Raw genomic sequence first — 27,586 nt, 5'->3', positions numbered from 1 at the left:
GCAAAATGCATCTCACTTCAGCAGCACTGATTTATTCAGTAGATCTACTGTTTAACACTCCTTTTTTCTTTTTTTTGAATATCTTTATTATTTCCTAACAAATGAGGCAGACATAATATCTGAATTCGATTCAAAGTGTTGAAATTATGTTTTGTAGCCTTTCACTATCATTTTAAATGTGAAGCCCAGTGAGATAGAAGTCCTGAAAGACCACAGAAAACAACTAAACTGCATGATGATTAAATTATTTCCATGGTTACAAAAAACAACTTTGTAAGATGTAACCGAGTCAAGAGCTCAAGTAGGTTGGCTTATCGTCAGTCTACAGTCTAGAGACGTCTTCGTTAATGCACATAGAGTTTAGAATAAGGTGCAAACCACCGGTTACACTCAAGAACAGGGAGATCACATCAGACAAGCTGTTTTATTTAATACTGGGTTAGTTTGTCCAGTTAAATTTTATACATGGCCCCCTATTATGAATATGCGACTTTATGAAAATGGTCATAATTCTTGAAGGGTTAATGAAATACTTTTGTTAAACTGCTTGAATTAAAGCTGAAAGTCTGCACTTGAATCACATGTTTGTTTGACTCTAAAACTTAATCATATAATTGCAGATATGCACATAAATGGACTGCGCGATCATGTTTGTTCAGTCAGGTGACCTCTGTGTTTCAATATTGAGGTAGTGTGCAGGCTGTTTATTCAACATTATGTGGGTAGCCACGTTTGAATGGCAGGAACTGTTTCCAGGTGTCCTCTGCTTATGTTTGTGTGGGAATGATTAGCTAGATTTGTGGCTTTTCCTTTAAAAACGTTACATCATCTGTGTCACGTCCACAGGAGCATGGCTGCCTTCGCAGGGATGTGTGATGGAGGCTCAACAGAAGATGGGTGTCTAGCAGCGTCTCGAGATGACACTACATTAAACGCACTTAACACTGTAAGTAGCCTTGCAGCAAGTCTTAATACTGCGAGCCGAGCGTGCATCACAGAAAATGAACAGAGTTAACGATGAATCGCAGAGATTTGTACGGTGCGTTCAGTGTGCAGTGATTTGCAGTGATAAGTCCTTTTCAGCAAACCCATCCTCAGGAGCCGGCAGTGCATTAGGCATAACGCGAGGTTTGTCCGTCGGATTGATAATGAATACTGGAGGAATTGAGAGCAAGAAAGAGATTATAATCACCATAAACAGGGCATCTATATTCCAAATCTATAAAGTGGAAAATTAACATAGCGGGCAGGTCACTGTCTCTTGACCTTACTCTCCATTTGCAATTCCAATGAGTGATGCTTGTTTATTCTCAGAGGAAGAGCTCCAGCGCTGTCTGCTTCGCCCAGCCGAATGTGACACAAAGCTTAAAAGAAGCACGGCAATTGATTTTGTCACTGTTATTGTTGTTATATCTAGGCTGGGGTCTTGGGTCTTTAGTGTGTGACATCCCTCTCATTTATAGTAACAGCTTCAGTCACACCTGGATGTAAAATCTTTTTGCGTTGCTTTCTGAGCTCATTAAAAGGTGCGGATACTACTCAGGTGCCCTTAGTGAGACTGGTTGTTTTTTTTTAAAAGCTATGTTTGTTTGCTTTCTCATTTATTTGTTGTTGTTGTTTTTTCTTCCCCTCTAGCTTCACGAGAGCAGCTACGACGCCGGCAAGGCTCTGCAGCGTCTGGTGAAAAAGCCGGTACCCAAACTGATAGAGAAGTGCTGGTCTGAGGATGAAGTGGTAAGAGAGCCATTCTTTTATGTTGTCACGCATTAGCAAACGCGTGCTGATCTAAAAATAACACGGGCTGCATAAATATTAGTTGGTTTCCACAGCGAGCTGCTGTTTTTGTCATTTCATTTCACTCTGTGCGCCTCTTGTTCGTCTGCCGTTTGACTTTAGAGGGAGCTGTTGAGACTCTTGGCCTGGCCTCACAAAACATCAGTAAAAACACTTGTCAGTTTCCAGCTCCTCCAAGGCTCAAGAGCAGCTGCATCCTGTTTATCACCCACAGAATAAATCTTTAGCATAGAAGCCTGGAAAAGGGGGAGAAGAGGGGAAAAAAGGGGGGCTGGTAACGTTTGCCTCCATTTCAATTTCGATGTGAATTTCAGCACAGCTGTTGAAGGGCTGGGATCAGAAAATGGCAGCCCTTCTCCCTGATCAAACACTGCATCATGAGTGGGAAGGAGGGGAATGAAAGCGCCAAATTAGACTGTGTCAGAACGACTGAGCGCTCCGGCTTTGGCCTTGATGCGTTATGACACACTGCGCTGCATGTTTATATACTCGGGCTCTTTTAAAGATAACACTGCTGAAGGATCTGACTGTAGATCTTAGAAACAAACACCCGCCTCTCTCGCTGAATGGCTGCTGTTAGTCGTTCCTCCTCCTCAATGAATCAGCCTTTCCTCTCGGTGATATTGTTTTCGTAATCCTGACGCTTGGCAGACTTTGATTCCAGCTCGTATCCAGTGGAAATGAATGGGCGTCGTTTGTCTTGTAATCAAACACGACGGACGCGTTTAAATTAAACCCTCGGCCCACGGCAGGGCCGCGGTGGATCACAACAAATTAAGTGAGCCCTCCTTTTTTGTGGACTACTTATGAGTTTGCCTTTTATTTGTGCGTTCGTATTTACACTTGCCGATGGCAGGCACAGCTGTGCAAAGGTAATCAGAGCGAGGGACGGGGCGCGGTGATGGGAGGCTTTATTGCCACACTCGACCACAGCGGGGTCGACCACAGACCACTTGTCAAAGAAACGCTGTCTCGGCAGCAGGAGACTCAGACACTAAAACAAGCTCACAGCAAATCATTTGGGCAATTTGAATAGACCGAATATTCCATTACAGTCACATCCATTATTATGTACATATATGTGTGTCTGATTGTGTTATTTTGCTGTTCCACTGGGAGATGATGTGCTGAAACCGTCACCCCGCTGCTCTCTGTGTTCTGCTCCATTCACTCATTCATTTATACGGATTCATCTCACCGTGCTGACGGCGTTATGTAACAAGAGCCGAGGAGCTGTTGGGGAGTCCGGTACGCAGCGTCTGCCATGTTCTGTCCCGAAAGCGTTTTGTGTCTGCGGGTGGAGGCAGTCAGCAGGATTTCACCTGCAACACAGCGTCTGCCGCCCGGGGGGGAAGCAGCATCTTGACTCTTGGCCAAGGACACGGCTTCCACTGATCTGATCACCACTTGTGCCTTTTCAGCCCTGCAGCCTTGAGGGACAGGTGTAAATGCAGCTCCAACTTTGACGTACTCGCAGAAACCAGCCCTGCTGCTCTTCATTTATTCATCATCACCCCCGTCGCTCTTCTGCCTCCTCCACCTCCTCCCTCTTGTATCTCGTCGCCTCCAGGACTGGCTTCATTATCCCTGCCTGTTCTTTTCTCACCCCAGCCATTCTCTTAGAGATGTGAATAAAAGTGACAGCAGGGACCGCTGAAATGACAGAATCAGCCTGTCTGCGGGGTCACTTGCCACCTTCCCTTCCTCCCTCTTTGACTCACATCTCCTGTCCTCCGTGTGATTACGGCTGCAGCAGCATATACTCCTGGACCTCGTCTCAACCTTCTAAACTTTGAGTGAAATGCGAATAATCTCCCCCCCCACACGCGCACACACACATTCAAACGACAGGACCGCTGCCACAGTCATATGTTTGGCGTTTCATTACAGCTCTGGACGAAGTGACAACATCTCAAAGCAGAGTGTCGTTTGATTTTTATTGTCCTCTCGCAGGAACAGAACATTATTTCACTCCAGAAAGATTTGTGACAGTCAATCCCCGAACAATCCTTCACCGTGACATTATTAGTGCAACTGTCAGACACCGGAAATCCATCACCTTGACGCCAGCGCCAACCAAAACCCTTTGACGTGTGACTAAGGCGATGACTGCAGATTACGCCCAAGAAAAATCTCGCGTGTTTATAAAATTGCACAATTGCAAGATTTGCAATCTTCTTTATACACAAATAAATTTTGGACTGAGCTTTGAAGTTGACTCGTACCTCAGTGTTTTCAGGCTTTACTGGAGACTTCCTGCAGCTTCAATTAGTTGTTACTAATTTAGTAATAATAATTAATCGTAAAAATAAAATATGTTCTGATTATTATCATTTTATTTGATCGAAAGAGGTAACATTGAGCTGATTTTAGTTAAAGTTATTCATTTAGATCCACTGTGTGTCTGTAGAATTCAAAGGAAATCCAGTTGTTTTATCAGTAAATTGATTCCTCTGCACCTTCTGGCCCTTCAGACTTTGCTGAAGGTCATCATAATGAAATGTGGCTTCACCCGAGGCTGCTGTCATTCCTTCTAGTAAATAAGCGGTGCTAATAATGCGCCGGCCAACAGGAGGTGCCCTATAAACAATCAGAAGCAGCAGCCGTGCCGTGTGTGTCGCCACGTCACAGATAGCGAGGCTGATCTACGACTGCTGCAGGGCGGGAGGTCTATTCCTCAGCCAGCTGCACTCTGTTGCGGCTTATCTCCGGCTGTTTCTTGGGCTGATGGATGACTGGAGCAGGGCCTCCGACAGCAACGAGGTGGGGAGGGGGGAACGAGGGAGAAGAGCAGAGTAGCGGCCCCCCAGTGGTAGAATACAAACCTGCAGAGCCGAGCTGACACCCAGCAGACGGATAAAATGCAACACACCTCCCTGTTTCCCGTGCCGCAGGCTATGTTTAATGTCAACAGCAAAATTTATTCCCTTTATTGTGCCAGCAGTGTGTTTCTTTTATTTAGGAGACGGTTGTTGTTTGATAACTAAGTAGCAGGCAGGATGGGTGTGTGCTGGAATTTCCTGCCACCTTTTGTGTCACTGCAAGCAAAAGAAAGCAGTGGATGTTGCTTTGCTTTGCAGAGGATCAGGATACTCTCACATTTGTTGTTTTAAAAAAATAAATAAATTGAGGGCGGGGTGACTTTTAGGTCTTTTACAGAAAAGTTAAGGCTTATAAAATATACTTTATGGTTGTAATTGCGGGACAACAGTGCAAATTTTAGCATATCTACATAGATTGTGCTTTCTGTGAGGTGTCTGTACAAAGAGGATGTGGGTAGTCTCTTGTCTGTCAGTGCGGTTCCCCCTATTCAAGACTGTTGTGATTTCCTTTCTGCTCACCAGGCCCAATGTAACGGGCTGATGTTTCATAACAGACGTGTGTGTGTGTGTGTGTGTGTGTGTGTGTGTGTGTGTGTGTGTGTGTGTGTGTGTGTGTGTGTGTGTGTGTGTGTGTGTGTGTGTGTGTGTGTGTGTGTGTGTGTGTGTGTGTGTGTGTGTGTGTGTGTTTTTCTTTGCTTTTTGTTTTTGGCTAGCTGACTGATTGCCCTCAGCCCTCTGGGTTTATTCGCAGCAGGCTCGGAAAGGTCAGCTTTTAACAACAAGTCAAGTATAATGACTCCATATTGAGTGGAAGTAGCTTTGTTTGCTGCTGTGCTGGTCTTGCGTCAGTGTTTTTATGGAATGACATTTAGACATTTAGCGGGAATTATGTCCTGTGTGTGTGTGTGTGTGTGTGTGTGTGTGTGTGTGTGTGTGTGTGTGTGTGTGTGTGTGTGTGTGTGTGTGTCTGAGTCTGAGCCTGTCTTTGTGATATTATCTTTGCGCCCATGTTTGCATTTATCTTAACCAGTTTTACTGCTTCGAACAATCACCTCTCAAGCAGGAAGTGCCTGCACGCAACAAAGGGCTATTTAATGCCTTTTTTCCTTTCTTTTCTCCTCCTTATTTTTCTTATTTTACGTCTCCTCTCTGGGCTTACAATAGTGCACTGTTGGACTCGGGGCGGAAACTCGGGGCGGGTAAAAAGCGCCAGCGCTCTGGAACACGCTCAGAGAGAGACGCCTGTTGTTTCTGCACAGCGGATGGCTATTTGGTAGCGCTTCCACCACCCAGCTGCCCCCCTCTCCCCTTCTTGCTCACTCACTCACTCCCTCTCTCTCTCTCCCCCCCCTTGCTCAGCTTGCTCTGCCTCTCCGAGCCCCTCCTCTGCCGCTGTGTTGCCTAGCAACCAAGGGCTGGAGCAATCGGAGCAGGGGCAGAGCGATTCGGGGAGCAGATTGGCAGATGATTTATTAGCTGGGCTGGAGAGCAGTGAGCCCAGGCAGCTGAAATGGAGCCTTAAACTGGAGCCGACATGTAGAGAAGGGAGGAGGGAGCCAGCGAGAGAAAGAAAACGAGAGGGAGGGAGAGCACGCATGCAGCTCCTCTGTGGAGATGAACGGGCGCACTGAGTAAATAGTACAGTTGGGGGGGAAACATAATTAAGGTGACATAATTAGGACAGATGCAGGCTGCACGGGCAGGTCTAATTGATTTTTGACGTAGAAGCTCTGCAGGCTCAGGTAAAGCTGAGACATGGAAATTTATCCTCAGCACCACCTCACCCCTCATCCACCTTATCATCTGGTCTACCTCAGGTTCAGGTTTATTAAATATTTGTGAATCCTCAGGTAGTTTTCCTCTTGTTTTTCCCCCGCAAACATTTGTGAAGCTAATACTTCAGCTGGTTATTTACTCGGTTTTGTCAGCGCCTGTCAAACAAACCCTGAAATAGGCCTTCCACCGGTGCTCTGTTGCTCTCTAGACTGCTTTTGAGTGACAGTGTAAATAGTAATCTCCCCCTTAACCCCCTTGAGTGGTCGGAAATTTTTTTTTTTTTCCCGTTGCATGTGGTGCTGATGTTAGAGACGGCTCCATCTACTGGCTAATCAGCCGCTACACCTTCAAGCTGATGAATGCAAATTAGCTGCTGTCTCATGACACTTACAGGACAGGCCGTTTTGTTAAGCTGTCAGCTGAGCGCGACTAGCTTTTTGATCAGGCCCTTTTGTGTTTGCTTGTTTAGTCTGGTTTAATTTCGACCTGTGCCTTCTTTCTTTATGTTTTTGTCTGCACAATAACAAAGCAGAGCTGGAAAATTTGAGAATATCAAGTTTGCTTGTGTTAAGGACGTAAGTATAGTAATTCACAAAGCTCTCTCTCGCCTGTAATTTTCCCTGAAAGACAGTTGTGCTTCGCAGCAGGCTGCGTTACTTCTGTAAATTTGGCTTTTGTTCCCCCACCAAAATGAGGTATGTAAACAATCTGTGGTTGCATAACATACTGTACATGGCATGGAAAATGAACTCCGGACAACACAGGAGAGGCTCCATATCTGGTTTTCCCGCCCACTTGTGTCCTTTCCACCGTGTCCAAGACCTTTCTCCACACAAATTGTGTCAGCCTGGCTCCCCTCTCAGGCGGGCAGCTAGTTTTGCCTCTGTGCAGGCTCACTCCATGCTGTAGTTTCCTCACAAGGAAATAGAAACCTGTGTAGTTTCAGTCGCAAGCATTGGCTTAGGTTTCTGTGTGTGTGTGTGTGTGTGTGTGTGTGTGTGTGTGTGTGTGTAGTGTGTGTGTGTGTGTGTGTGTGTGAGTGAGAGGGGTGGGTAGAGAAGTAAAGCTTGCCCATTCAGTGCTAGAGGCTGAAATGAAAGCTGTGCCTAACACTAACATGAAGCACAGGACTCCACTTCGGGTTTTCCATCCTGCTGCAAACCAGAGGCTCTCTTGCAGAAAGATCACATGTAAAGCCTTCCCCTTTGTAGTGGAAGAGCAGAGAGTGACAAGCTATTTCTTTCTTGTTAAAAAAAAAAACATAAGAAGAACGACGTCCTGTCGGAGACATTGTGGATTTACCCCCCTTTAATTTTCCCTTTACCTGTGGGTGGACGTAGAGATTTGTGCTGTGCTCCCCGAGGACTTTTCTCTGCTTTTCTTTTTTTTTTTTGCTGGAGTTACTTGGTGGAAACGGTTGGCTGAGATCACTGTGGAACGGGGCTCGCCTCTGGAGCAAGAAAGTAAATCTGTTGGTTGTCTGCTTCGCTGGTTATGAATGTTTTTCAGCCGTCGCTTTTTATGGCTCGCAGTCTGTGGCTCTTAAAGGAGAAGAAATATATGTAGGTTGCTCTGATTTTTGGGGGCTTTCCGACATTGTTTTTTCTTTTTGTTTTTTTGTGCTCACATTGAGGTAAGGGCTCTCGTTGACGTTCAGTTTATTTTTAATGTCAGATTAAATCCAGTGTCACAAAGTAGCCTTCTCTGTCATCGTGTAGTTCACCTCACTTAGAAAGAATTCTTTTTTTGGGGACATTTAAATTTTTCTGGGGTTTGTTAGATTGCCAAAATATAACGACAGAATTAGAAACGGAGTGCCACGCACAGAGAGGCATCTTCAAGTTTAGCTTTTGACTTTGAACTTTCACTTGGGAGATTAACAACACGTTTGGCACGTCTGCTGTTGTGTTTGTTTTCACATTAGATCGTGTTTGTCTAACTGTATGTTCTGCGCTCGTGAAACGACGAGCTTAATCTCAGCGTCTCTCCCTGCCTTGCCTGTCATTTCCTCTCTGGTTTTGCCCTGACATGGCTGTGTTTGCTCCGGAGTTTAAACGGCTGTAGAGGTTTATAAAAAACACAGCAAACCTCAGACGACCGCAGACTAGCGAAATGAAAACAATGTTCTTTGTCGTGGTGTTAAGCAGAAAACTTTATTCTGTGGTACTTTAGCTGACTTAACATATACTCACTGCTCTCTTTTTTTTCTTTCCCTCTCCCCCCCTCTTTCTCTCGTTCTCTCTCTCTTCCTCTGTGCAAAAAAATTGCAGAAGCGCTTCATTAAAGGGTTGAGACAGTTCGGCAAAAACTTCTTCAGGATCCGGAAAGAGCTGCTGCCCAACAAAGAGACGGTAAGCTCGTTTATTTCTCTCTGTGCCACTGATACAAAAACAGAGAAACTGAAGCATTTGCAGTTTCCTTGTAAGTTACAGAAAGCAAGTTTTAGTTTAATGCTGTGAGGCCTTATTGTTAAGAAGCGCTGCTTGCCAACAACTCTAGCGTAGTATTATCACATCAGGCTCAGGGGAAAATAATAATATTAATATTAAAAATACTTGTTTGCACCTGAGTGTAAACCTGAGCTTAAATGTACTTCCCAGGCAAGTTACACACTCAACATTAATTAGCACCCTCTGTTAGCAAGTAGTAAACAAGTAGTGCAGATGTGATTTGAACCACTGTGTTTACAGCATATGTCAGCTCTGTGGAGAAGCCTGCTTTATCTCATGTTTGTGCTACAGTGCTTTATTATTAGCACTTGGGATTTTTCCTTTCCTTCTCTTGGTCTTTCAGCCATTTTCAGAGCAAACTAAAGGGCAATGCGATGTCTTCCACTAGGATTACAAAGCAATAAACGTGACTGTTTGAACATCAACAAAGTTACATTTGTGTCTGGCCTGGTAGAGAGAATCAAAGGCCATAACTTTGATTACTGTCATTTAATCAAACCTAAGCTAGTATTTTTTTTAATCTTATAAATTCAGAGAATTGTTTCCTTCTTAGCTGATTGGAGAGGAAAATGTTTGTACACTCCAAACTTTTGCAACTGGAGATTATTGTGCCTGCGGTTAGAGGTAGCTTCCTGTTGGTTGTATCGTATGCCTCCTTTAAACAAAAGCTTTGTCACTGACTGCCAAAGTTGTTTTGTACCTCTCGCACTTTGTAAATGTGTTATTTATGTACATAAGCAGAGGGAATTTCCTCCTGTCAGCAGCTCCCTGCTCTTCGTGCGGGTGTGTGTCGTAATCGTTATTGAACGTCCGTGTGACCCGTGCCACAGTACAAACAGGTCAGATTCAGGCCTGGCAATGATTAACAGCAGCTCACCTCGTTCAGTGTGAACTTTGTGTTGGAAACAAAACACAGAAGCCACACTGTTTTTGTGCTTTTACTTCTTTAGATATAAAACCTCGTAAAGGGCTCGACCTGCATTTTTATTTTGCCTGTAATTGGCTGCAGAGCGAACAGGTTCATGTTGCTTCAAAGCCTTTAGACTCGGCTGTTAAATAATTCTTAGATATACATTTTGATTCATGAAACAGTGCAGACTTTGCTGTTTCTGCGAGGCTGCTCCTGCTGGAAGTGTGCCGATATAGTGCTGACACAGACATCAAAGGAAAATCAAAGGTGTTTGTCATACTTTTCATCTGCTTCATTTCCTCGCCTGCTCTGAGGTGAGGGTACGTCAGCCCTCCTTTTCTAAAACCCGCAACATATCCTGTAATATTTTTACACCCCAACTCTTTAGTGTCGTCTCCTTTTGTGCTACTTTTTTTTTCATACTTTATTCCTCAAAACCAATTTGAGTCTCTTGAATAAGAGATTAAAGTGTATGAATACTGTTTCCTCGCAGAGGGTTTCTTCAATTATTTTTACTGGTTTTGAAATATATGACTAGTCCAGTTGATTGGCTATAAAGGAGGTATTAATGCACTTCAACCTGGAGGGGGGAGTCTATTTGGCAGGAGAGGTAATAGACCTCCTCCAGGATATGGGCCTGCCACCACCACAGAGCAGAGAAAGATTAATTTTTCCCCCTGCAAATGGAAAATAAACTGGCCTTTAAATATGAAAAGATGACTGGGAGAGCACGGAGAGGGTAGTAGCGTCCTATGAAAAAAGGGAGTAAAATGGGCATTGGCTCAAAAGAGCCAGTAAAGTCTGTGTTTTCACACAGACTTTACATCTTTGCTTATGACTGAGCTTGTTTTTGTGCTGCTTGGCTGATCGGAGCAAGTGCCAGCTAATACCCGGAGGAAAGTGCCCATTTATTTTCTCCCTCCTCATTCCCAAATCCCAGATCTCCAGAACATGAGAACAACAATATCTCTAGATATTTTAGGTGTGGGAAATAACAGAGATTTTTCCCATTATCTCCAGTCTCTCTCTCTCACACACACACACTATTCCAGTTGCATGAAAGAAGATGTATGAGTCCTGAGCGGAGCGCACAGCACAAAGCCCAGAGGTCCGGTACCGCGCGCCCGGCCCTCACTGCTCCTCCCGCTAGCTCCTATTAGCCGCGCTGCCCCTGAAGCGTCAGCACGGCTCGAACAGCCAGTGCCAAGGGTAAGCACCCAGCGCTGTGTAAACACACCAGGCCCGACTAGCACTCAGGAATGCCTTATATAAAGTCACATAAAGGCCCACAGGGGGAAGTGGGTGGGTGTGTCGCCTGACCGTCTGCAACTGGCCACCATTTCCTTCACTCACGAGAGGACGTCATGGAACACGATCTGCTGCCTTCAGTGTTTAAACAACCGAATATGCTGAAATGGTAGATCACAGATAACTACGCGCCTGATATTTTCACTGGGAGCGTTTTCATAAAGAACATCAACAGACGGTGTTTGCCAAACTGATTTAAATCGGCGACTGCTTAGTTTGCCGTGCAGCTCGACAGAGAAATTGACAGCTGAAAATTAGATCAAATTAGAGAGTTTTGGCCCATTTCCTTGCAGGACCGAGCCCAGACGACGTCACTGGTGGAAAAGGGTACAGCACGAGCAGCAGCAGATTGCAAATGAGAACGTATTGCAATACCTGGGCTTTTACTACTTTAAAGACAGACTGTTTTCAGTGTGCAGACAACAGTGTTACTCAGCAAAGTAAAATATGCATGACAGCGTAAAAAACACTGATGTAAAAGCAACTCATGCCTGAAATTATATTCAGTACAGGTTGTCTCTTTGCGTCCTGTGAGATTTTAAATTGCATGAAAACACTGGTAATTTACTTACTTCATGCACACATAAGTGTATTATACTCTATATTTCTAGATCAAGAAAGTGTTTCACAATACAACTCAGAGCAGCCTTAATCTAATAAAGTCAGTGAAGCAGTGTAAAACAATTTACAGGCATAGGACAAAAGCATCTGAGTGTGTGTGAGAGCTTTCTTTCCCTACCAGCTTCCCTACTGGTTTCTCTTTGCTCCATGTTTAAATATTTAACTTCATAAAGGCCTAGCATTATCACCAAGACGACTCCGTAATTGTAGTTCGGTCATATATATTAGATGGTGGTGTCGTTTTAGTAATGTTACAGCCCAGAATGTCAGCTGTAATCCGTGTAGACGTAGAGGGCAGGAAAGGTGGGGGGGGAGATAAAACGCTAAAACTGATTTGGTGAGACGTTTTTATGCTGCTGGTTCCTGCTTTGTTTTTGGCACAGAGCGGGAAAAAGACAGAAAGGTGCTTTGGCAGCGCATTAGAAAAGCTAACACAGGTGAAGCCACAGTGTGCGTTTTCTTCTTGTTAACGTCACGCATTGAACAAGCGCTCTCAGTCAGCAAACAGTTAGCATCCAACACCAACTGGTGAGTTTATTGGAGCTTTAATTTATCAGCTTCCTGCAGTTTGTTATCATTCTAGCGCGTGCGCTAATTTTCAGGTCCACACAGAGATGCTAGATCTGAGCTGTATGTCTGATTTTTAAAGGAGGCGATGTGCCGAGCGCTCCTTACAGCATCTTCTTCTCTCGGAGAAAAAAGGAACCACTCGGTCCCCGAAGGCCCTGTCATTTATGGGACGCCCAACAGGAGAACGGTGTTCCCAACACAACCTCACGCAGCAGATGTTTGCCCCGGTACAATCTGTACAAACGTCGCATTGAATTCATTGCCATGTCCTCAGCTCAGCAGCCAGAACTTCGGGGATGAGTGTGATTATAAATACTTAGGTTGAAACACTAATTAAACCAGCGGCAAACTACAGGAGCCTGGTCCAGTTGGCAGCAGCTGTCGGCGGTGTGACAGAACAGCTTCCGCGTTTGGTAAATGATATAACTTGTTTAGGCAGTGAAATCGCTGCCGGCTGATGGAAGCTCAACCAGCACGTATTGATGTTCTTTTAACAGACCACAGGCAATTTAGCGCAGCTGAGTGTAGGCAAAATCTTTTTTCAGCCTAATAGACGGAGCCCAGAGAGCCACAGCTCCTGTGTAATTGAGTTCTTTGGTAGGCTTCATGTTGTGAGTTTTGTTTTTGTTTTTTTTAGGGGAGGGGAGACTAGCTTATCAGCAGAACACGCAGGATCGACCCTCCAGCAAAAAAGGCACTGTTGCCATCCAATCTGCTTTCACTGGCCAAATCGCTTACAGCAGGAAAAACACGAGTGCTGATTCTTCAGCATGTGCATCCCTGACCTGTGAAAGCAGAGCTTATTCAGTCATTCTCCGGCAGAAAGGCGCTGCGCAGCAGGGAACGGCTGTCTATTTAGCCGCCTTTCACATGCACCCCGCTCCACCAGCCAAGATCTTTTCACTATTCAGTCTTTCTTCGTTTTTGAGGCATCGCTATGGTGTAGGTGTGTTTTTGAATTCATCACATACTGTACATGTGCCTAGTAGCTTAAATATTTGGCCTTGTCATTTAGTTTCACACAACACAAACACAAATAAATGACGCAAGGAGGGAAAGTGTAGTTTGGTAACGCTAAGCACTAATAGTTTTTATTCCACCTGACATAACGATGTTTTATTTATTATTGGAAATTTGTAAATCCAGAACTAGACTCTGGTGTCACTGGCTGCATATAATATAAAAAGTTTGGAAGCGCACATTTCTGTCATCTTTACCATTTCGGCAACTTTAATAAAAATCCTGATAATTTCTAAAATAAACTTTCACTGAAACATATTAAATGGGACGCACAAACCCACTGAAGCACATACACGTTCATAAAGTTACGCCCTCCAGTTACATTCATGGTGAGGATGATGGCGAAGTCGCGCACGCTCCAGACAGTCTGTCATGGGCGACGGAAGAGTTGGGAGTCCACAGGTCCAGCTCATGTATAATTAAGCCCTGGCTTGATTTAGCTCAGAAATACTTCCCCTTTCACCTTACTGAAATGAAGCAGGAAGCAGTCCTCCCTGCTCTGACTGCAGGCTGTGGAGGAAGCAGGAGTAGCGCAGGTTCATGCTGCACTAATGGTTGTTTACGCAACTCGCTGTCAGCCACCAGAACCTAGAAATCACACGCTCCCAGCCCTCTCTGCTCCCCGACCGCCTTAAATTTTTAGCAGAGATTTTTATTTGCTGTGAGATTTTCAGGACTGGTTTGTGGTTGGGATTCAGTGTTGATTGTCCATTGTTCTCCGCTGCTGGCTTTCTTTTTTTCTTTTTTTTTTATATTCCTCCCTCTCGACTCTCCTCGGCACTCAGCCCTCCCCCTCCTCGGCTCTCCCCTGTTCTCTCCTCCTTCCCCTGCTCTTGCCAATAACGGCCTTAACCGTTTGGCTTCATGTCAAAGCAGAGGCCTTTTGTGGCTCTGTCACAAATCTGCCAGGAAAAACAGAAACCATCTGTTCAGGCCTGGGCCTGAGAGGAGATGAGGGTGTAAATACACGAGTTTAGCCCTCGCCCTCAGCTCTACCCGTGTACATACGACCACCGAGCTCACCCTCAACCAGCGCTCCCACCCACAATTACACTGCAGCCTAAAGTGGTTAACCCTTTCAGTCAAAATCTGGCCTCAGGAGGAATTTTCCTAATTTCGTCACCTGCTAACCTCTGTTAGCAGCTGTTTGTGAGAATAATATTACAGTAAGGTTAAAATACAAAAGTCACGCATCTCTATATGCATGCTTTATGAACTCGAACTGCAAGTATTTAATTTAAAGCGATAGCACAACAATCACTATGAACATATTTTTTTAAATAACTGCACATCTTTATGTAGATGACCATTTTAAGTGGCAGTAACTGGAACGGAAGGCCTGAGCGCCCTGATATGAGGGTAAGCCCTTCCCTTGCTGGATAATCCACTGGCCAGAAAGCTCCTGCAGATGGAAGCAGCCTAAAAGGCCTAATAATACTGAGCTTATGTTGTCACTATCTCATGTTCTGCAAAGCAGCAGCAGCACACTCTGTGCCGCTCTGCAGCGATTTAGTGGACTAGGGAGAAAATTATGCTGCAGAAGCCTTGGGACTATGTAAATTTGTCTTTCAGCTGTTTTAGATGCAGGTTTGTTTAGTTGTTTCTTTTATGGACGTGTTAATTTTATGAAGGGAGGGGAAAAAGACATGGCATCAGTAGGTAAAACACAAACCTGCTTCCACAACGGCCAAACGGGGAGAATAAACTGCGAGGTAACTGGAGTTAAATTGTTGCTGCGGGCATGTGGCAGCATGATAAAGTGGCTCTGATGCAGAAAAGTCTTCAGTCGGTGTGAGAGACGGGACTTGCACAACTTCAGAGGACCCAAATCTGTCAGTCTCACTGTGACACAAATGTATTGCACAAAGCTTCTCTCACGTGCAGCATGTTCACATCGGGCTGTTTCTCTGCACAACACGTTCACTGTGCTCACAGTCCTTCCTTTATCAGTGCGACTGCACTACACAGTTATTACAGTTCTATGATTTTGAACGAGCTTTTATTATTATTTTTATTTTGTTGTGATTTTTTTGCTTTGGATTCAGTCTTGTTTCAGTTAGTTTTCAGTGCAGGTTTGCTCATTTCAGTTTGAAGCGAGATTTCGGAAAGTCACCACAGATATAATTTTTTTTTAAAAACAGGAGATTTTGAAAGCAGTTGAGTCTTAATGGACATGTATATCAAAGCCTCATAAGGCAAGTTTTGGCAAAAAACAAAAAAAACACCGAACACTAAAATTGAGGATATTTTCTCTTTATTTTCATTTTAGTTTGAATTAGGTTCACAAACATCTATTTTTTTTAATTCATTTTAGTTACCTGCAACCTAGTTTTAGTTAACCATGCTATACTTGCTGCATTCAAATTTAAAATCTGTGTATATTACAGATATTATTGTACTTGCAGACATTTCCACTGCATCATGTTTGTACTGAATTTGCTGAACTGTGCTTCTTGTTTTCCTCTTTTTTATTTACATCTAGCTGCACCAGCTCATCACCACACCTGTTAATTCCCATTCAAAAGCCCAAGTTAATGTTTTCATTAGCCCCTGCCTAATGTAATGGTACTTGACACAGCGTAAGTGATGGAGAGGCAGGGTGACCTTTCCTTGTGTCTGCCAAGCTGTTGCTGAGGCCGTGTACTTGTCAACCCGCAGCGAGGAGGCAGAGAGGCACTGCTGAGAACAGTCATTAAGCACAGAGCAAAGCCAGCGCTCGGCACCACTCGACACTTTTGATCTGCACATTTCAATTAGATTTCACATCAGGATGCCCGCCTTCTTTCAGTTAGCACCTGCGCCCTTCCCCTTCCCAACTGGCTGGCAGGTTGAAGTGGGAGGCGCACAAGAAAGGCCACAAAGTTCTGTCGCCGACTGAAACGGCAGCAGCATAATGTAGCTTTTAGGTGATAATATAATCAGTATCCATGTGCTTTTTTATCTTAAAGCCCACTGCATGTGGAATCCATCCACCAATCCAGATAAAACCTCCACCAGCTCGTGGGGTTTGAGACTGTTTTCGGCTGGAGCAGTGGTTTTCCTGGTGTAGTGCCTTAATTTACCCTGAAATGTGAGGAGGTTTCATTGAGCTCAGACACCCTCAGTAAATGTTTCCAGCACTGCTTTGCCTGATAAGGTGGATCCTGCAGGCTCTGGTAGATATGAATTTCCCCTAAGAGTTACATTGTATGTGTACGTGTGCTACGGTTCACTGGCTTTATTTTCTGTTTTTGTTAAAGTGGGGGGGGGCTTTTCTTAGCCATTTCATCAAATCACTTCCTCCTTTTTCATGTTTCGCTACATTTTGATAGACGATATCAGGCTGTTGCTGAAAAGCTGTTAATGCATTTCAGAGAGTAATGGTGTGACTAATTAATGTCAAGTTTCTCGGCTGAAGCAGAGAAGGAAAACAATCAATAGCCATTAAACCCTGGGAGCTTTGTTGAACAGCGGTTTAACAGACCTCAGACAGTGGCTGGGTGCCCTCGGGGCTTTTGAGATTACAGGTGACTTACTGCTCACCCTGCGAACACACACTGCACCTTTTGTAAATTTGTTATAGAGTCAGTGGAAGATGACTAACAAGTGAGAGTTCACAGCGAGGCAGAAAAGGCGAAGCTTTACAGGAAACTACATAATTGCCACCGACTCCTGTTGCCAATTTTTAGGGCTTGTGTTTCACGAGTGTGGCAGGAAAGCTGCAGTTAATATGCACAGGCTGCCTCAGCAAAGTGCTTTCTGATCCATGATTGCATGTGTTAATGTTTCAGTTGGGTATTGATTTCCTGACGGCCTTTTGTACACTGGATTTATCCGCCCCGCTCGCTGGCAAGCGCACCCCTCCGAATGTTTGATTAAAGTTCAATTGACTCTTCCAGTGAAGGGGCGAGGAGCCATTTCACTCCCTATTTGTAGCGCCAAAGCTCTGCCTGACATGTTCTTTTGTTCCCATTCAACCTCCTGCCACCCAGGCAGCCACCATTGCACTGATCCTAATATCCCTGCATTCAGTGAGTCTCCTGGCCTAATCCTGGGACAGACAGGGCCGCAGCACAAACATGCCCAGCCAGCTACAAATCCTGGCATGGACTGACCCGCTCCATGGCCTTTCACTGTGAAACGCAGCACCCACTGCTAATGTGTATCCTCCACAGATTTCATTCCACCTAACTGCAGATATTTCACCTCTTTGCAATCAAAAGTGAATCCTCCCCCTTATCACAGACGCTCGTTTGCGTTCCTAAGATGTTACTGCCTGTTTTAACGGTGCCTGTTTATCGTCTTCTTTCAGGGAGAGCTGATTACTTTCTACTACTACTGGAAGAAGACTCCCGAGGCGGCCAGTTGTCGAGCCCATCGCCGACACCGTCGTCAGCCCGTCTTCCGCCGCATCAAGACACGGACCGCCTCAACTCCCGTCAACACTCCTTCACGCCCGCCGTCGAGCGAGTTCTGTACGTAGCTTTGACGTCATGGTGGCAGCTGGGAGGAGAGGGGACGGCCTGGCCTGACATATACTCGTTGGTCGGTAAAGAGATGTATGTGACGTATCTTTCTCCTTCCTTCTTCTCTCTAGTGGACCTCAGCTCAGCCAGTGAAGATGACTTTGACAGTGAAGACAGCGAACAGGAGCTAAAAGGCTACGCCTGCCGCCACTGCTTCACGACCAGTAAGATGCCACATCTCTTTTTCGTGCGCACACCCGTCATACGGACTTGCTTGGCTATTCCCGTCCTGTCTTGGGATCGGTGTGAGCCCACCCAACACAGCACTGTGTGACAGATGGGCATCAGAGTATGTCAGGACTAATTTGATCAAATCAGACATGAACCCACAGCTCGTTCACTCTCTCCACCTCATTATCCTTCCCCCTCTTTGCACACAGCTGGCTCCCATCTGAACACGCTGACGTTTCTGCCATCCAAGCAAGGGTGGCTAATAACTTGGCTTTATAGTGTTAACCCATCAAGCTCTTATTAGTAGATTACTGGGAGTTTAAATGGGGTATAAAACAGGGGACAGATTAGACATTGATTTAGCGCCTGTAGTACAAACATTTTTATTCTGTTAAATATTGAAAGGAGAAATTATTTTAAGGTGGTGCCTGTATTCCTCAGTATTACTGCAGGTTGTCAGATGATTTCTGTGTGATGTTTGTGCCTCTCTGCTTGTGTGACTGTGTTATTTCACAACTGTAAATGGCTTTCCTCAGCCTCCAAGGACTGGCACCACGGGGGCCGCGAGAACATCTTGCTGTGCACCGACTGCCGCATTCACTTCAAGAAGTACGGTGAGCTGCCCCCCATCGAGAAGCCCGTGGACCCTCCGCCATTTATGTTCAAACCTGTCAAAGAGGAAGAGGATGGACTCAGCGGGAAGCATAGCATGAGGACCCGACGGAACCGAGGCTCGGTGCGCCAGCTATCCTTCTATTTTCACTTTTAGGAACCATACCCTGAGATTTATCCCTGGAGCAATCCAGACCCAGATTACAAAGAAATAAGCTCATAATCTCAAACCAAATGTTTATTTTATTCAACGTTTGAAAGTTTTATAAATTGGGCTAAATTTTCCTTCGTTCAAACTACAGATGTCGACGCTACGTAGTGGTCGTAAGAAGCAGACAGCCAGTCCTGATGGCCGAGCCTCACCCACCAACGAGGATTTGCGCTCTAGCGGACGTACTTCACCCAGCGCAGCCAGCACTGACAGCACCGACAGCAAGACGGACTCCATGAAGAAGCCAAGCAAAGTAAGTACAGCAGAGAGTCGCTGACTCCTCGTTTTTCCTTGCATGCACCTCTGTAATGTATACTTTCTGTGTCTCTGCTGCTTTTGCTCCACAGAAGATTAAAGAGGAAGCTCCTTCACCTATGAAGAGTGCCAAACGGCAACGGGAGAAAGGAGCTTCAGACACAGAGGAGCCCGAGAGGGCCAACGCCAAAAAGTCCAAGACACAAGTGAGTCTGCTTGCTTGTGTTATCTCTATGTGTTAAGGGGAGGTTGTGTAGTTGGTGTGTTGATGCGCTTCCTTTCTTCTCCTCTGTGCCCACAGGAGCTGAGTCGGCCAGACTCGCCTTCAGAATGCGAGGGAGAAGGAGAGGGAGAGGGCGAGAGCTCTGATGGGCGGAGCATCAACGAGGAGCTCAGTAGTGATCCTAAAGACATTGATCAGGACAACCGGAGCTCTTCGCCGAGCATCCCGAGCCCCCGTGACAATGAGAGCGACTCGGACTCCTCTGCCCAACAGCAGCAGCTCCTGCAGAGCCAGCACCCTCCAGTCATCCAGTGTCAACCGGGCACCTCAGCCGCCTCTTCGGCGCCCCCTCCACCCACAACCTCAGCCCCCTCACTGCCTCCGCAGGTTTCCCCTGCTGCAGCCTCCAGCTCTCTACCTCCCCAGCCTCTGCCCCAGGCAAGCCCAATGTCTCTAATCCAGTCAGGAGCATCCCTGCACCCTCAAAGGCTTCCCTCTCCACACTCACCTATGACTCAGGCTCTGCCTCCTGGCCCCCCAGTTCCACCTCAGTCATTACCCAGCCCGCATCACGGACCCATGCCTCCCATGCCTCACCCGTTGCAGCCGGGCCCCTCACACATGGCTCACCCTCACTCCATCACCCCTCAGGGATTCCCTGTGGGTCCGTCTCAGGTCCCACCCCCGCCGGTCTCTGGCCAATCACAACAGAGGGCTCACACGCCTCCTTCTCAGTCCCAGTCATCTTCTCAGAGCGGCGCCCAGCCTCCCAGAGAGCAGCCCTTGCCCCCCGCACCAATATCTATGCCTCACATCAAGCCCCCGCCAACTACACCCATCCCTCAGATACCCAACCCACAGTCTCACAAACACCCGCCCCACGTATCGGCACCTCCATTCCCTCAGATGCCTTCAAACCTGCCTCCGCCTCCTGCCCTCAAGCCTCTCAGCTCTTTATCCAACCATCATCCTCCATCAGCACATCCGCCTCCCCTCCAGCTCATGCCTCAAGGCCAGCAGCTTCAGCCTCCCCCAGCCCAGCCTCCAGTTCTCACCCAGTCACAGAGCCTCCCACCTTCAGCCAGCCACCAACCTCCTCCAGCTCCTCCTCTGCCACCCTCCGCAGCAGCCTCACATCCCAGCGGGCCACCTCAGCAACCTTTCTCATCTCATCCTTTCAGTACAGTTCTACCTCCAACCGCCCCTCCCCCATCATCATCAAACTCTATGCCTGGCTTGCAGCCTCCTTCTTCTTCGGCTCCATCCTCTTCCATCTCCATGCCACTTCCTGCCTCTGTCACCTGTGCTGGCCCGGCCACAGCAGTCCCACCCATGCACATCAAAGAGGAGCCTTTGGACGAGTCGGAAGAGCCAGAGAGCCCGCCACCCCCGCAGAGAAGCCCCTCCCCGGAGCCTACAGTCGTCAATACGCCCAGCCATGCCAGCCAATCAGCACGGTACGTCTGTCAACAGCCTGAGCAAACAACAGAACATCAAACATCTGTAAAAGAGAAAAACATACACCTGCACAGGTGGCTGTTTATCAGTAGTCTGCCTGTTCTCTTATCAGGGGATACTGATTAGCTCTCCAACAAAGAGTCGCCCTCAGGTTTTAAGTCTTTAATGTAGGCAACTAATCAAATGTCCTCTGCAAAACAGGCATCCAAGGCCACAATTAGCCTCGAGCTCTGAGTAGCTGATGGTTCGGAATTATCAGAGATGGAAAACAGGGAGATTAATTACAGTGAGATGGAAGTGTATGAAGCATCCGAATATGAGTACGTGTTGCTGCCTCCCGCTTAAGTGACTCTCAGACTGCCAATGAATAGCAATGAGGAGTTTATTATAGGCTCAGCGTGGCAGGAAAAGTGAATGCTGAGGGAGTTTGTTTGCTTTTAAAACATGGACTAATGCAAGCTAATACCAGCGGTGTTTTCATCATTTATCCTGCCATTCAGTACACAAAATTTCACATGGATATGATGATCAAACCTTCTTTTATCAGTTTTTTTTTTTTTTCCTCCAAACAAATGTCAGTTTATGAACGTAAGACATTATTTTAACGTTTTTATTTTTGTGTCTGTGTTTCTACAGTTTCTACAAGCACTTGGACCGGGGGTACAACTCGTGTGCTCGGACCGATTTCTACTTCACGCCCCTGGCTTCATCTAAACTGGCCAAGAAGAGAGAGGAAGCTCTGGAGAAAGCCAAACGGGAAGCAGAACAGAAAGCCAGGGAGGAAAAAGAGAGAGAGAGGGAAAGGGAAAAGGAGCGAGAAAGAGAGCGGGAACGAGAAAAGGAAGCTGAGAGAGCCGCGGTGAGTGGTGTAATCGTTCTTTTACTTTTATGTTTCGCACTGGTTTCGTTAAAAAAAATAAAAGTAAGAAAAACTAAGCATGATGTTCCTCTCCTCACAGAAAGCCTCCAGTTCATCTCACGAAGGCAGAATGAGCGAACCTCAGATGGCCGGCCCCGCCCACATGCGTCCACCCTTCGACGGTCCCCCGACTACTATTGCAGCTGTGCCTCCCTACATTGGCCCCGACACACCCGCCCTACGCACCCTCAGCGAGTATGCCCGGCCCCACGTCATGTCCCCCACCAATCGAAACCACCCGTTCTTTGTGTCACTCAACCCCGCAGACTCGCTGATAGCTTATCACATGCCCAGCTTATACAACGCTGACCCAGCCATGCGGGAGCGTGAGCTTCGAGAGCGGGAGATGCGCGAGAGGGAAATCCGCGAGAGGGAGCTGAGGGAAAGGATGAAACCTGGTTTTGAGGTCAAGCCTCCAGAGATGGACACACTCCACCCTTCCACAAACCCCATGGAACACTTTGCTCGCCACGGGGCCATCACGTTGCCCCCCATGGCCGGCCCTCACCCTTTCGCCTCCTTTCATCCCAGCCTGAACCCATTAGAGCGTGAGCGGCTAGCCCTTGCGGGGCCCCAGCTGCGCCCAGAAATGAGCTACCCAGAGAGGCTGGCAGCAGAGAGACTCCATGCAGAGAGGATGGCAACAGTGGCCAATGATCCCATCGCTCGTCTGCAGATGTTCAATGTCACGCCGCACCACCACCAGCACTCACATATTCACTCCCATCTCCACCTCCACCAGCAAGATCCCTTACACCAAGGTAAACGAAAGCCCTGCTTAATTCATAAATGCATGACAGTGAAATTAAAAACTGAATTTAGAAGCTTTAATTACAGATGACAACTTAAGAATGAACAGATACTTTATTTAATTAAATGTTTGAAGACCAAAAGTAGAGCTCTGAGTCACTCACAGGTCAATTTAACCTGTTATCACTCTGAAATAAATATATATATTGTATTTTTGGTTATGTAGTATTAATTACTACATTTTGATTAAACATAACAGATGCCAGACTGCTTTTTGAGTTCAGGAAGCATGTTGCTGTTTGAAATTTTGCCATTTATCTGCACTTATTCTGATGTTGTTTAAAAGGAAAGAGATGTTTTGACAAAGTTGTTGCAGTGAAATGAACAAATGATATATTGTATTAAGTATCGAAGTGAGCATATCTGTCATGGTATTGTATCATTTATATATTTATATTTATATACATATATATATATAATATGTACTGCACTAATTTGTTACTCCTCTCATTAAAGACTGAACAAAGGGACTTGTGATCAGTGTCACTGTAATGTAGTGTACATCACTGACAGGCTGGATGACAGGAAGTCATATCTTCCGTAAGTTACTGACAGAGCCAACAGATTTTTTACAATGGATAAATATAGTAACGTAGTCCCTGCAGTCTTTAAATCAACCTTGAGGAGTAACGTTACATTAAGCTGAGTATCATTAATGTCTGTAGCATGCTGTGTGATACACTATCTTGTAATGAGTGTACCCTGAACCTAAGACTCTGACTCCCAGAAGGTGGTGGTGAATGTCTTGTGTGTCCTCCAGGTTCCGGCGGCCATCCGCTGGCAGTAGATCCCCTGGCCGGACCTCACCTGGCACGCTTCCCTTACCCACCCGGCGCCATCCCCAACCCTCTCCTGGGCCAGCCGCCGCACGAACACGAGATGCTGCGACACCCAGTTTTTGGTAGGTTCTCAGCCAGTGTTGACTCTCCTTACTCACATCTATCAGTCTGAGCTTCTATCATCTATCAGTCTGAGCCTGATCACATTTTCTGTGTTGGGTCTTCCTCCAGGTACTCCATACCCACGGGACCTACCAGCAGGTATTCCACCAACTATGTCGGCGGCCCATCAGCTGCAGGCCATGCACGCCCAGTCGGCCGAGCTCCAGAGGCTAGCCATGGAGCAGCAGTGGCTGCACGGGCACCATCACATGCACGGAGGACCACTGCCTGGCCAGGAGGACTACTACAGGTAGTTTATCCTAATTATTGTTGTAGTCGGGTTTTCTGAGCATGCTTGATTATGTTTTGTTTTTTTTAATTTTAAAACATTGCTCTTTTGTCCTTTCAGTCGACTGAAGAAGGAGAGCGACAAGCAGCTGTAACGAGCCGAGGGAGGCGGCGACTGACAGGTGCAGGACACAGGAAGTTGTTACAGAGCAGTTTCAAAGAGGCTCTTCAGGATCCTCTGAACACTTTCAGTTTTGACGAACAGAAAAAGCCAAGTGAATCGTCTGAGATTTCTCCTGAGATTTTTGTTTTTGTTCATGTCGAGGACCTTTTTTCTTTTCTTTTCTTTTAATTATTATTTTCCAAGACATTGACTTTCTTTGGTATATAGCCAGTAGTGACAACATCCTCAAGACTCCTGCATGACAAGCTTCCCTGATGTTTTTTTTGTAGGTGCTAGAACAAGACACTGTGCTTATTACAAAACAAACAAACAAAAAAAAAAAAAGAAAAAGCCGAGACCGGTCAGACCATTTATGGAAAAATAACAAGTGCTATCTTAAATTCAACATTTATTTTAATACATTGTTGGAGGTTTTTCATAATTTTAAGAAAAGCTACAGCATGGTGTTTTTGAGTCTGTAAATAGTATATATAAACATATAATTATTATTATAATTATTATTATTACTAGGTGTGGACTCCAAACCAAGTCGTTTCAACCTCCAGTTATAATTGTTTCAAAGCATTATCCCTTGTTTCAGAGGGGAGCACCATGGCATTATACGAGCAGTTTCTGAGAGTTACGGTTGCGTTGTGACGTTCCTCTGACATCACTGTTTAGATTTAGCCACACATGCACTATGTAAACCATCAGCCTGTCACGCCAACCACATCCATTCATCGCCTTCCACGCTCGGCCGGTTGAACTCGGCGTGTGGACTTTTAACGATGGGGGAAGCACTTGAAGAAGTGACACCGTGGTCGCTGGCGCTTCTGTGGAGTGCACGCTGAGGATGGAGGGAAGATATTAAAAAAAAAAAAGAGTTTGCACTGAAGGAGCGTCCTCGAGCTCAGCTGATTTTATCCATTTTGATTGAAATTACTATTTAAGAGCCAAATGAATCCTCTACTTTTAGGATTTCTTTTTAAAGGATATGTGGTCACCTGAAACATCGGCTGAATGAAAGAAATTTGGGGGGGGAAATTGCTTTGATTTTTTTTTAAACAGTGTTCACTGTAACAGGAGCCTGACAGGACTGTTTTTGTTGTGTGAATGAGTGGCTGTGAGTCTGTTCTAGTTTGTCTTCTAAATGTCCCCCCCCCCCTTTTTTTTCTTTCCCCCGTCCCGTCATCGGTGTTTGTTGCAGGGCTCAAATCCGACTGAGCCATCCTCCACCTAGGCTGTAATAATGTTCACTGTGACACTAGAGGGGGGCCTGCCGACACTTGACCTCCAGGAGGTGTAAGGTCGATGATGTTTGTGCGTGCCTGTGTGTGTGTGTGTGTATTTTTTTGTACGCCTTGGTTCCTTAGGGATACACATGGCCTTCTGAGGCCTCAGAGGTGGTGTTTGTTTCTGCCACTGACTGTTACATGTAGTGTTGACCCGTCATTACCAGTGCACACGAGCCCACGTTTTTCTTTCTGTAGCCCATGACACAGATTCTGCAATTATTCCATGCACTAAGACTGTTTGACCGTCATGGACGATTTTATTTGATTTTATAATTGTATAATTTTATTTTAACTAATCAAAGAAACTGTACTTGCATTTAAAAGCGACCATATCGTCCTATGGAGCACTATCATTTACCACACTCGCGTCTCTGAAGCTCTGACAACAGCCTGTCCACTCTTGTCTTTCCATCGCCCACCAATTTATCCCTCGCCCCACCATGTCTCCTCACAACCTACTCTTCTTCAGCATCATCATCATCATCTCCTCCTGACGATCCCTCACCTCCTACTCCCTCTTTTTTGTGTCTCCGAAGCCTTTGATGTTAAGTGTTGTCAATGGTTTAGCTTCTTGTTTCAAAGCGGCAATAGCAGAATGTAAATTCTGACTGCTAAGATTTATATATATACTGGTATCTTGAAGCTTATTGTATATATGAGTAGTCACCATGGGATGACACAATGTAAACAAAAAAGTAGAAATAATAAGAAAAATTGTGAGTCCTGTGTTCTCTCCATTTGAGTATTTTGTAATTTTTTTGAAAAATTTGTGGAATTAAAATAAACAACTACGTTACACCACAAGACCGCCTCATCTTTTTTCTTCTTCACGCTTTCTTTTTCCGTCTGCACGTGGTAGGTTTATTTTATTTATTTATTTTTCTGGAAGCGACGCGCGAAATCCAAGCGGGAAAGAGACAGTAATCCTGTTTTAGGGGTAAACTATTTGGATTATTGCTCAGAAAGAAAGCAGGAAGTGCTCTTAATTCCTCTTGTTTTTGTGTGTGTGTGTTATTGAAATGTAATTCTGCAGCTGAGCAGACGGGATTGTTGCCGGGTCTGTTTCTACATTTGCTCCTGAATAAAGGATTTTTTTTTCTTCTTCTTGACAAGCTTTAAAAAAAAAAAAGGATACCTGCTTCTTACATTTCTTCACCCTTCCATTTTCTCAGCTTCACAAATACTGAGCTTTAATAGATCACCTCAGCAGCAGGTAGTGAATCTCAGAGCTGAATATTGCACTGCTTTGGTATAATAACATCAAAGCCGGGCTAAGCCAGAAGGAACACCTACTCAGGCTCAGATGCCTTGCTATCAGCGGGGCAGGGCTGTCATTTCATCCTGTGTGTGGGGAGTGATAGACCGGCAATCTGTGATGGTGTGCCGCAGCGACGGGTGTCATTTTGAGAGGGAGCTATTATTCTACTGCTGCTCTCTGAAATGATGCCCTGTCCTCGGGAAAATCGAGGTTCCTTGGATGCTGTATCCCCGGGCTGTCATGTGAGGAGGTGCTGCTTGTTGTTGTTGCCGGCTCGCCTCACCTCCCCATAAAACACAAGACGTCAGAGCCGAGCAGCACTGGCTGGTTGAATTATTCATCCCCCCCTCCTCCTCCCTCTCCTCTCCCTCCTCCACACCGGCGATGGAGCGACTGTGACTTGTGTCAGCTCAAATCCTTCTCATAATGCTGTGTGTACCCCTCAGGCAGGCAGAGAAGGGGGATAGGCGGTCTTGAAACATTTTTGCTCTTTCACTCTGAGCAGCAATATGTCTTGTGCTGTTCTCGCGCTGTTCTGTCTGTTGCAGCAGGTCGTGGACACAGAGCCTCCTCATCTCCACCGTCCTGTCTTTTTCTTTCGCTCCACTGGGCCTGCCTGCTGCAGAGTGTGATGCTCGGCGGCGGAGACGAATCTCCGCGCCATTAGAGCATTCAGTCGGAAGGTAGCTGGGTTCATTCTTCCGGGTAGCTTTGCAGCAGCCCTGAAGCTGAGCAGGACCCTGTTTATCTCAAAATGAGCTGTGGTGACATAACAAAAAAACCCTTACAGCTCTGCTCCTGCTTTTATCCCTCATCCACTATCTGGAATACATAGACAGGAGACATGATACTGTACATTTTCTCTGTCTGCTATCCAGCCAAGTGCCATCACTCTCTTTAGTTTTATGTGCATGTTCCAGAAGTTCCTCATTCACATTTGGGCCACCATTCAGTCATTTCAAAAACAGGAAACCTGTAGTTAGGATAGAAAATAAATAAAGCCTCGATAAATTGAGCACAGCTGTAGGAATTTGATGCATGCAAATAATAATTAAACCCATCTAAAATGCAAATGAGGTAATCTCCAACAGACATATGTGTAATTTATTTTCAGTCCTGCATTTCGGAACTAGCTGAATATTTATGTGGATGGCACGGCCAAAAGGTCAAAGCGAGGTTTTATGATAAAACTCCAGAATGAAAACTCTGCAGCAGAAACTTCTGTCTCTGCTGCAAAGCTGATGTGAGGGGAGGAAAAATGAGACT

The 27,586-nt window shown here is 45.8% G+C and overlaps 1 protein-coding gene across 7 annotated transcripts in view; it reads left to right on the top strand.

The window, feature by feature from the left end:
* rerea (arginine-glutamic acid dipeptide (RE) repeats a) overlaps positions 1–24,270 on the top strand; it is a 130,529-nt gene extending 106,259 nt beyond the window's left edge. For 4 of the 7 annotated variants that reach the window (XM_026153750.2, XM_080295448.1, XM_026153749.2 and 1 more), the window contains 14 exons: positions 847–946; positions 1,636–1,734; positions 8,663–8,743; positions 17,563–17,725; positions 17,848–17,940; positions 18,484–18,683; positions 18,862–19,023; positions 19,118–19,231; positions 19,327–20,705; positions 21,343–21,565; positions 21,666–22,386; positions 23,166–23,336; positions 23,446–23,626; positions 23,726–24,270. In XM_026153750.2, coding sequence (XP_026009535.2) covers positions 847–946; positions 1,636–1,734; positions 8,663–8,743; positions 17,563–17,725; positions 17,848–17,940; positions 18,484–18,683; positions 18,862–19,023; positions 19,118–19,231; positions 19,327–20,705; positions 21,343–21,565; positions 21,666–22,386; positions 23,166–23,336; positions 23,446–23,626; positions 23,726–23,759 — 3,721 coding nt within the window. In that variant the 3' untranslated portion in view covers positions 23,760–24,270. Of the gene's footprint in view, positions 1–192; positions 947–1,635; positions 1,735–8,662; positions 8,744–17,562; positions 17,726–17,847; positions 17,941–18,483; positions 18,684–18,861; positions 19,024–19,117; positions 19,232–19,326; positions 20,706–21,342; positions 21,566–21,665; positions 22,387–23,165; positions 23,337–23,445; positions 23,627–23,725 lie in introns of those variants that run through there. The other 3 variants (XM_026153755.2, XM_026153757.2, XM_080295449.1) reach the window with 2 other exon arrangements.
* The last annotated feature ends 3,316 nt before the right edge of the window (positions 24,271–27,586 follow it).

The sequence above is a fragment of the Astatotilapia calliptera genome, chromosome 20 (assembly GCF_964374335.1).
Source record: "Astatotilapia calliptera chromosome 20, fAstCal68.1, whole genome shotgun sequence".
Classification (NCBI taxonomy): domain Eukaryota; kingdom Metazoa; phylum Chordata; class Actinopteri; order Cichliformes; family Cichlidae; genus Astatotilapia; species Astatotilapia calliptera.
The sequence above is the reverse complement of the archived record's forward strand: the minus strand, read 5'-3'. Positions and strand labels throughout refer to the sequence as shown.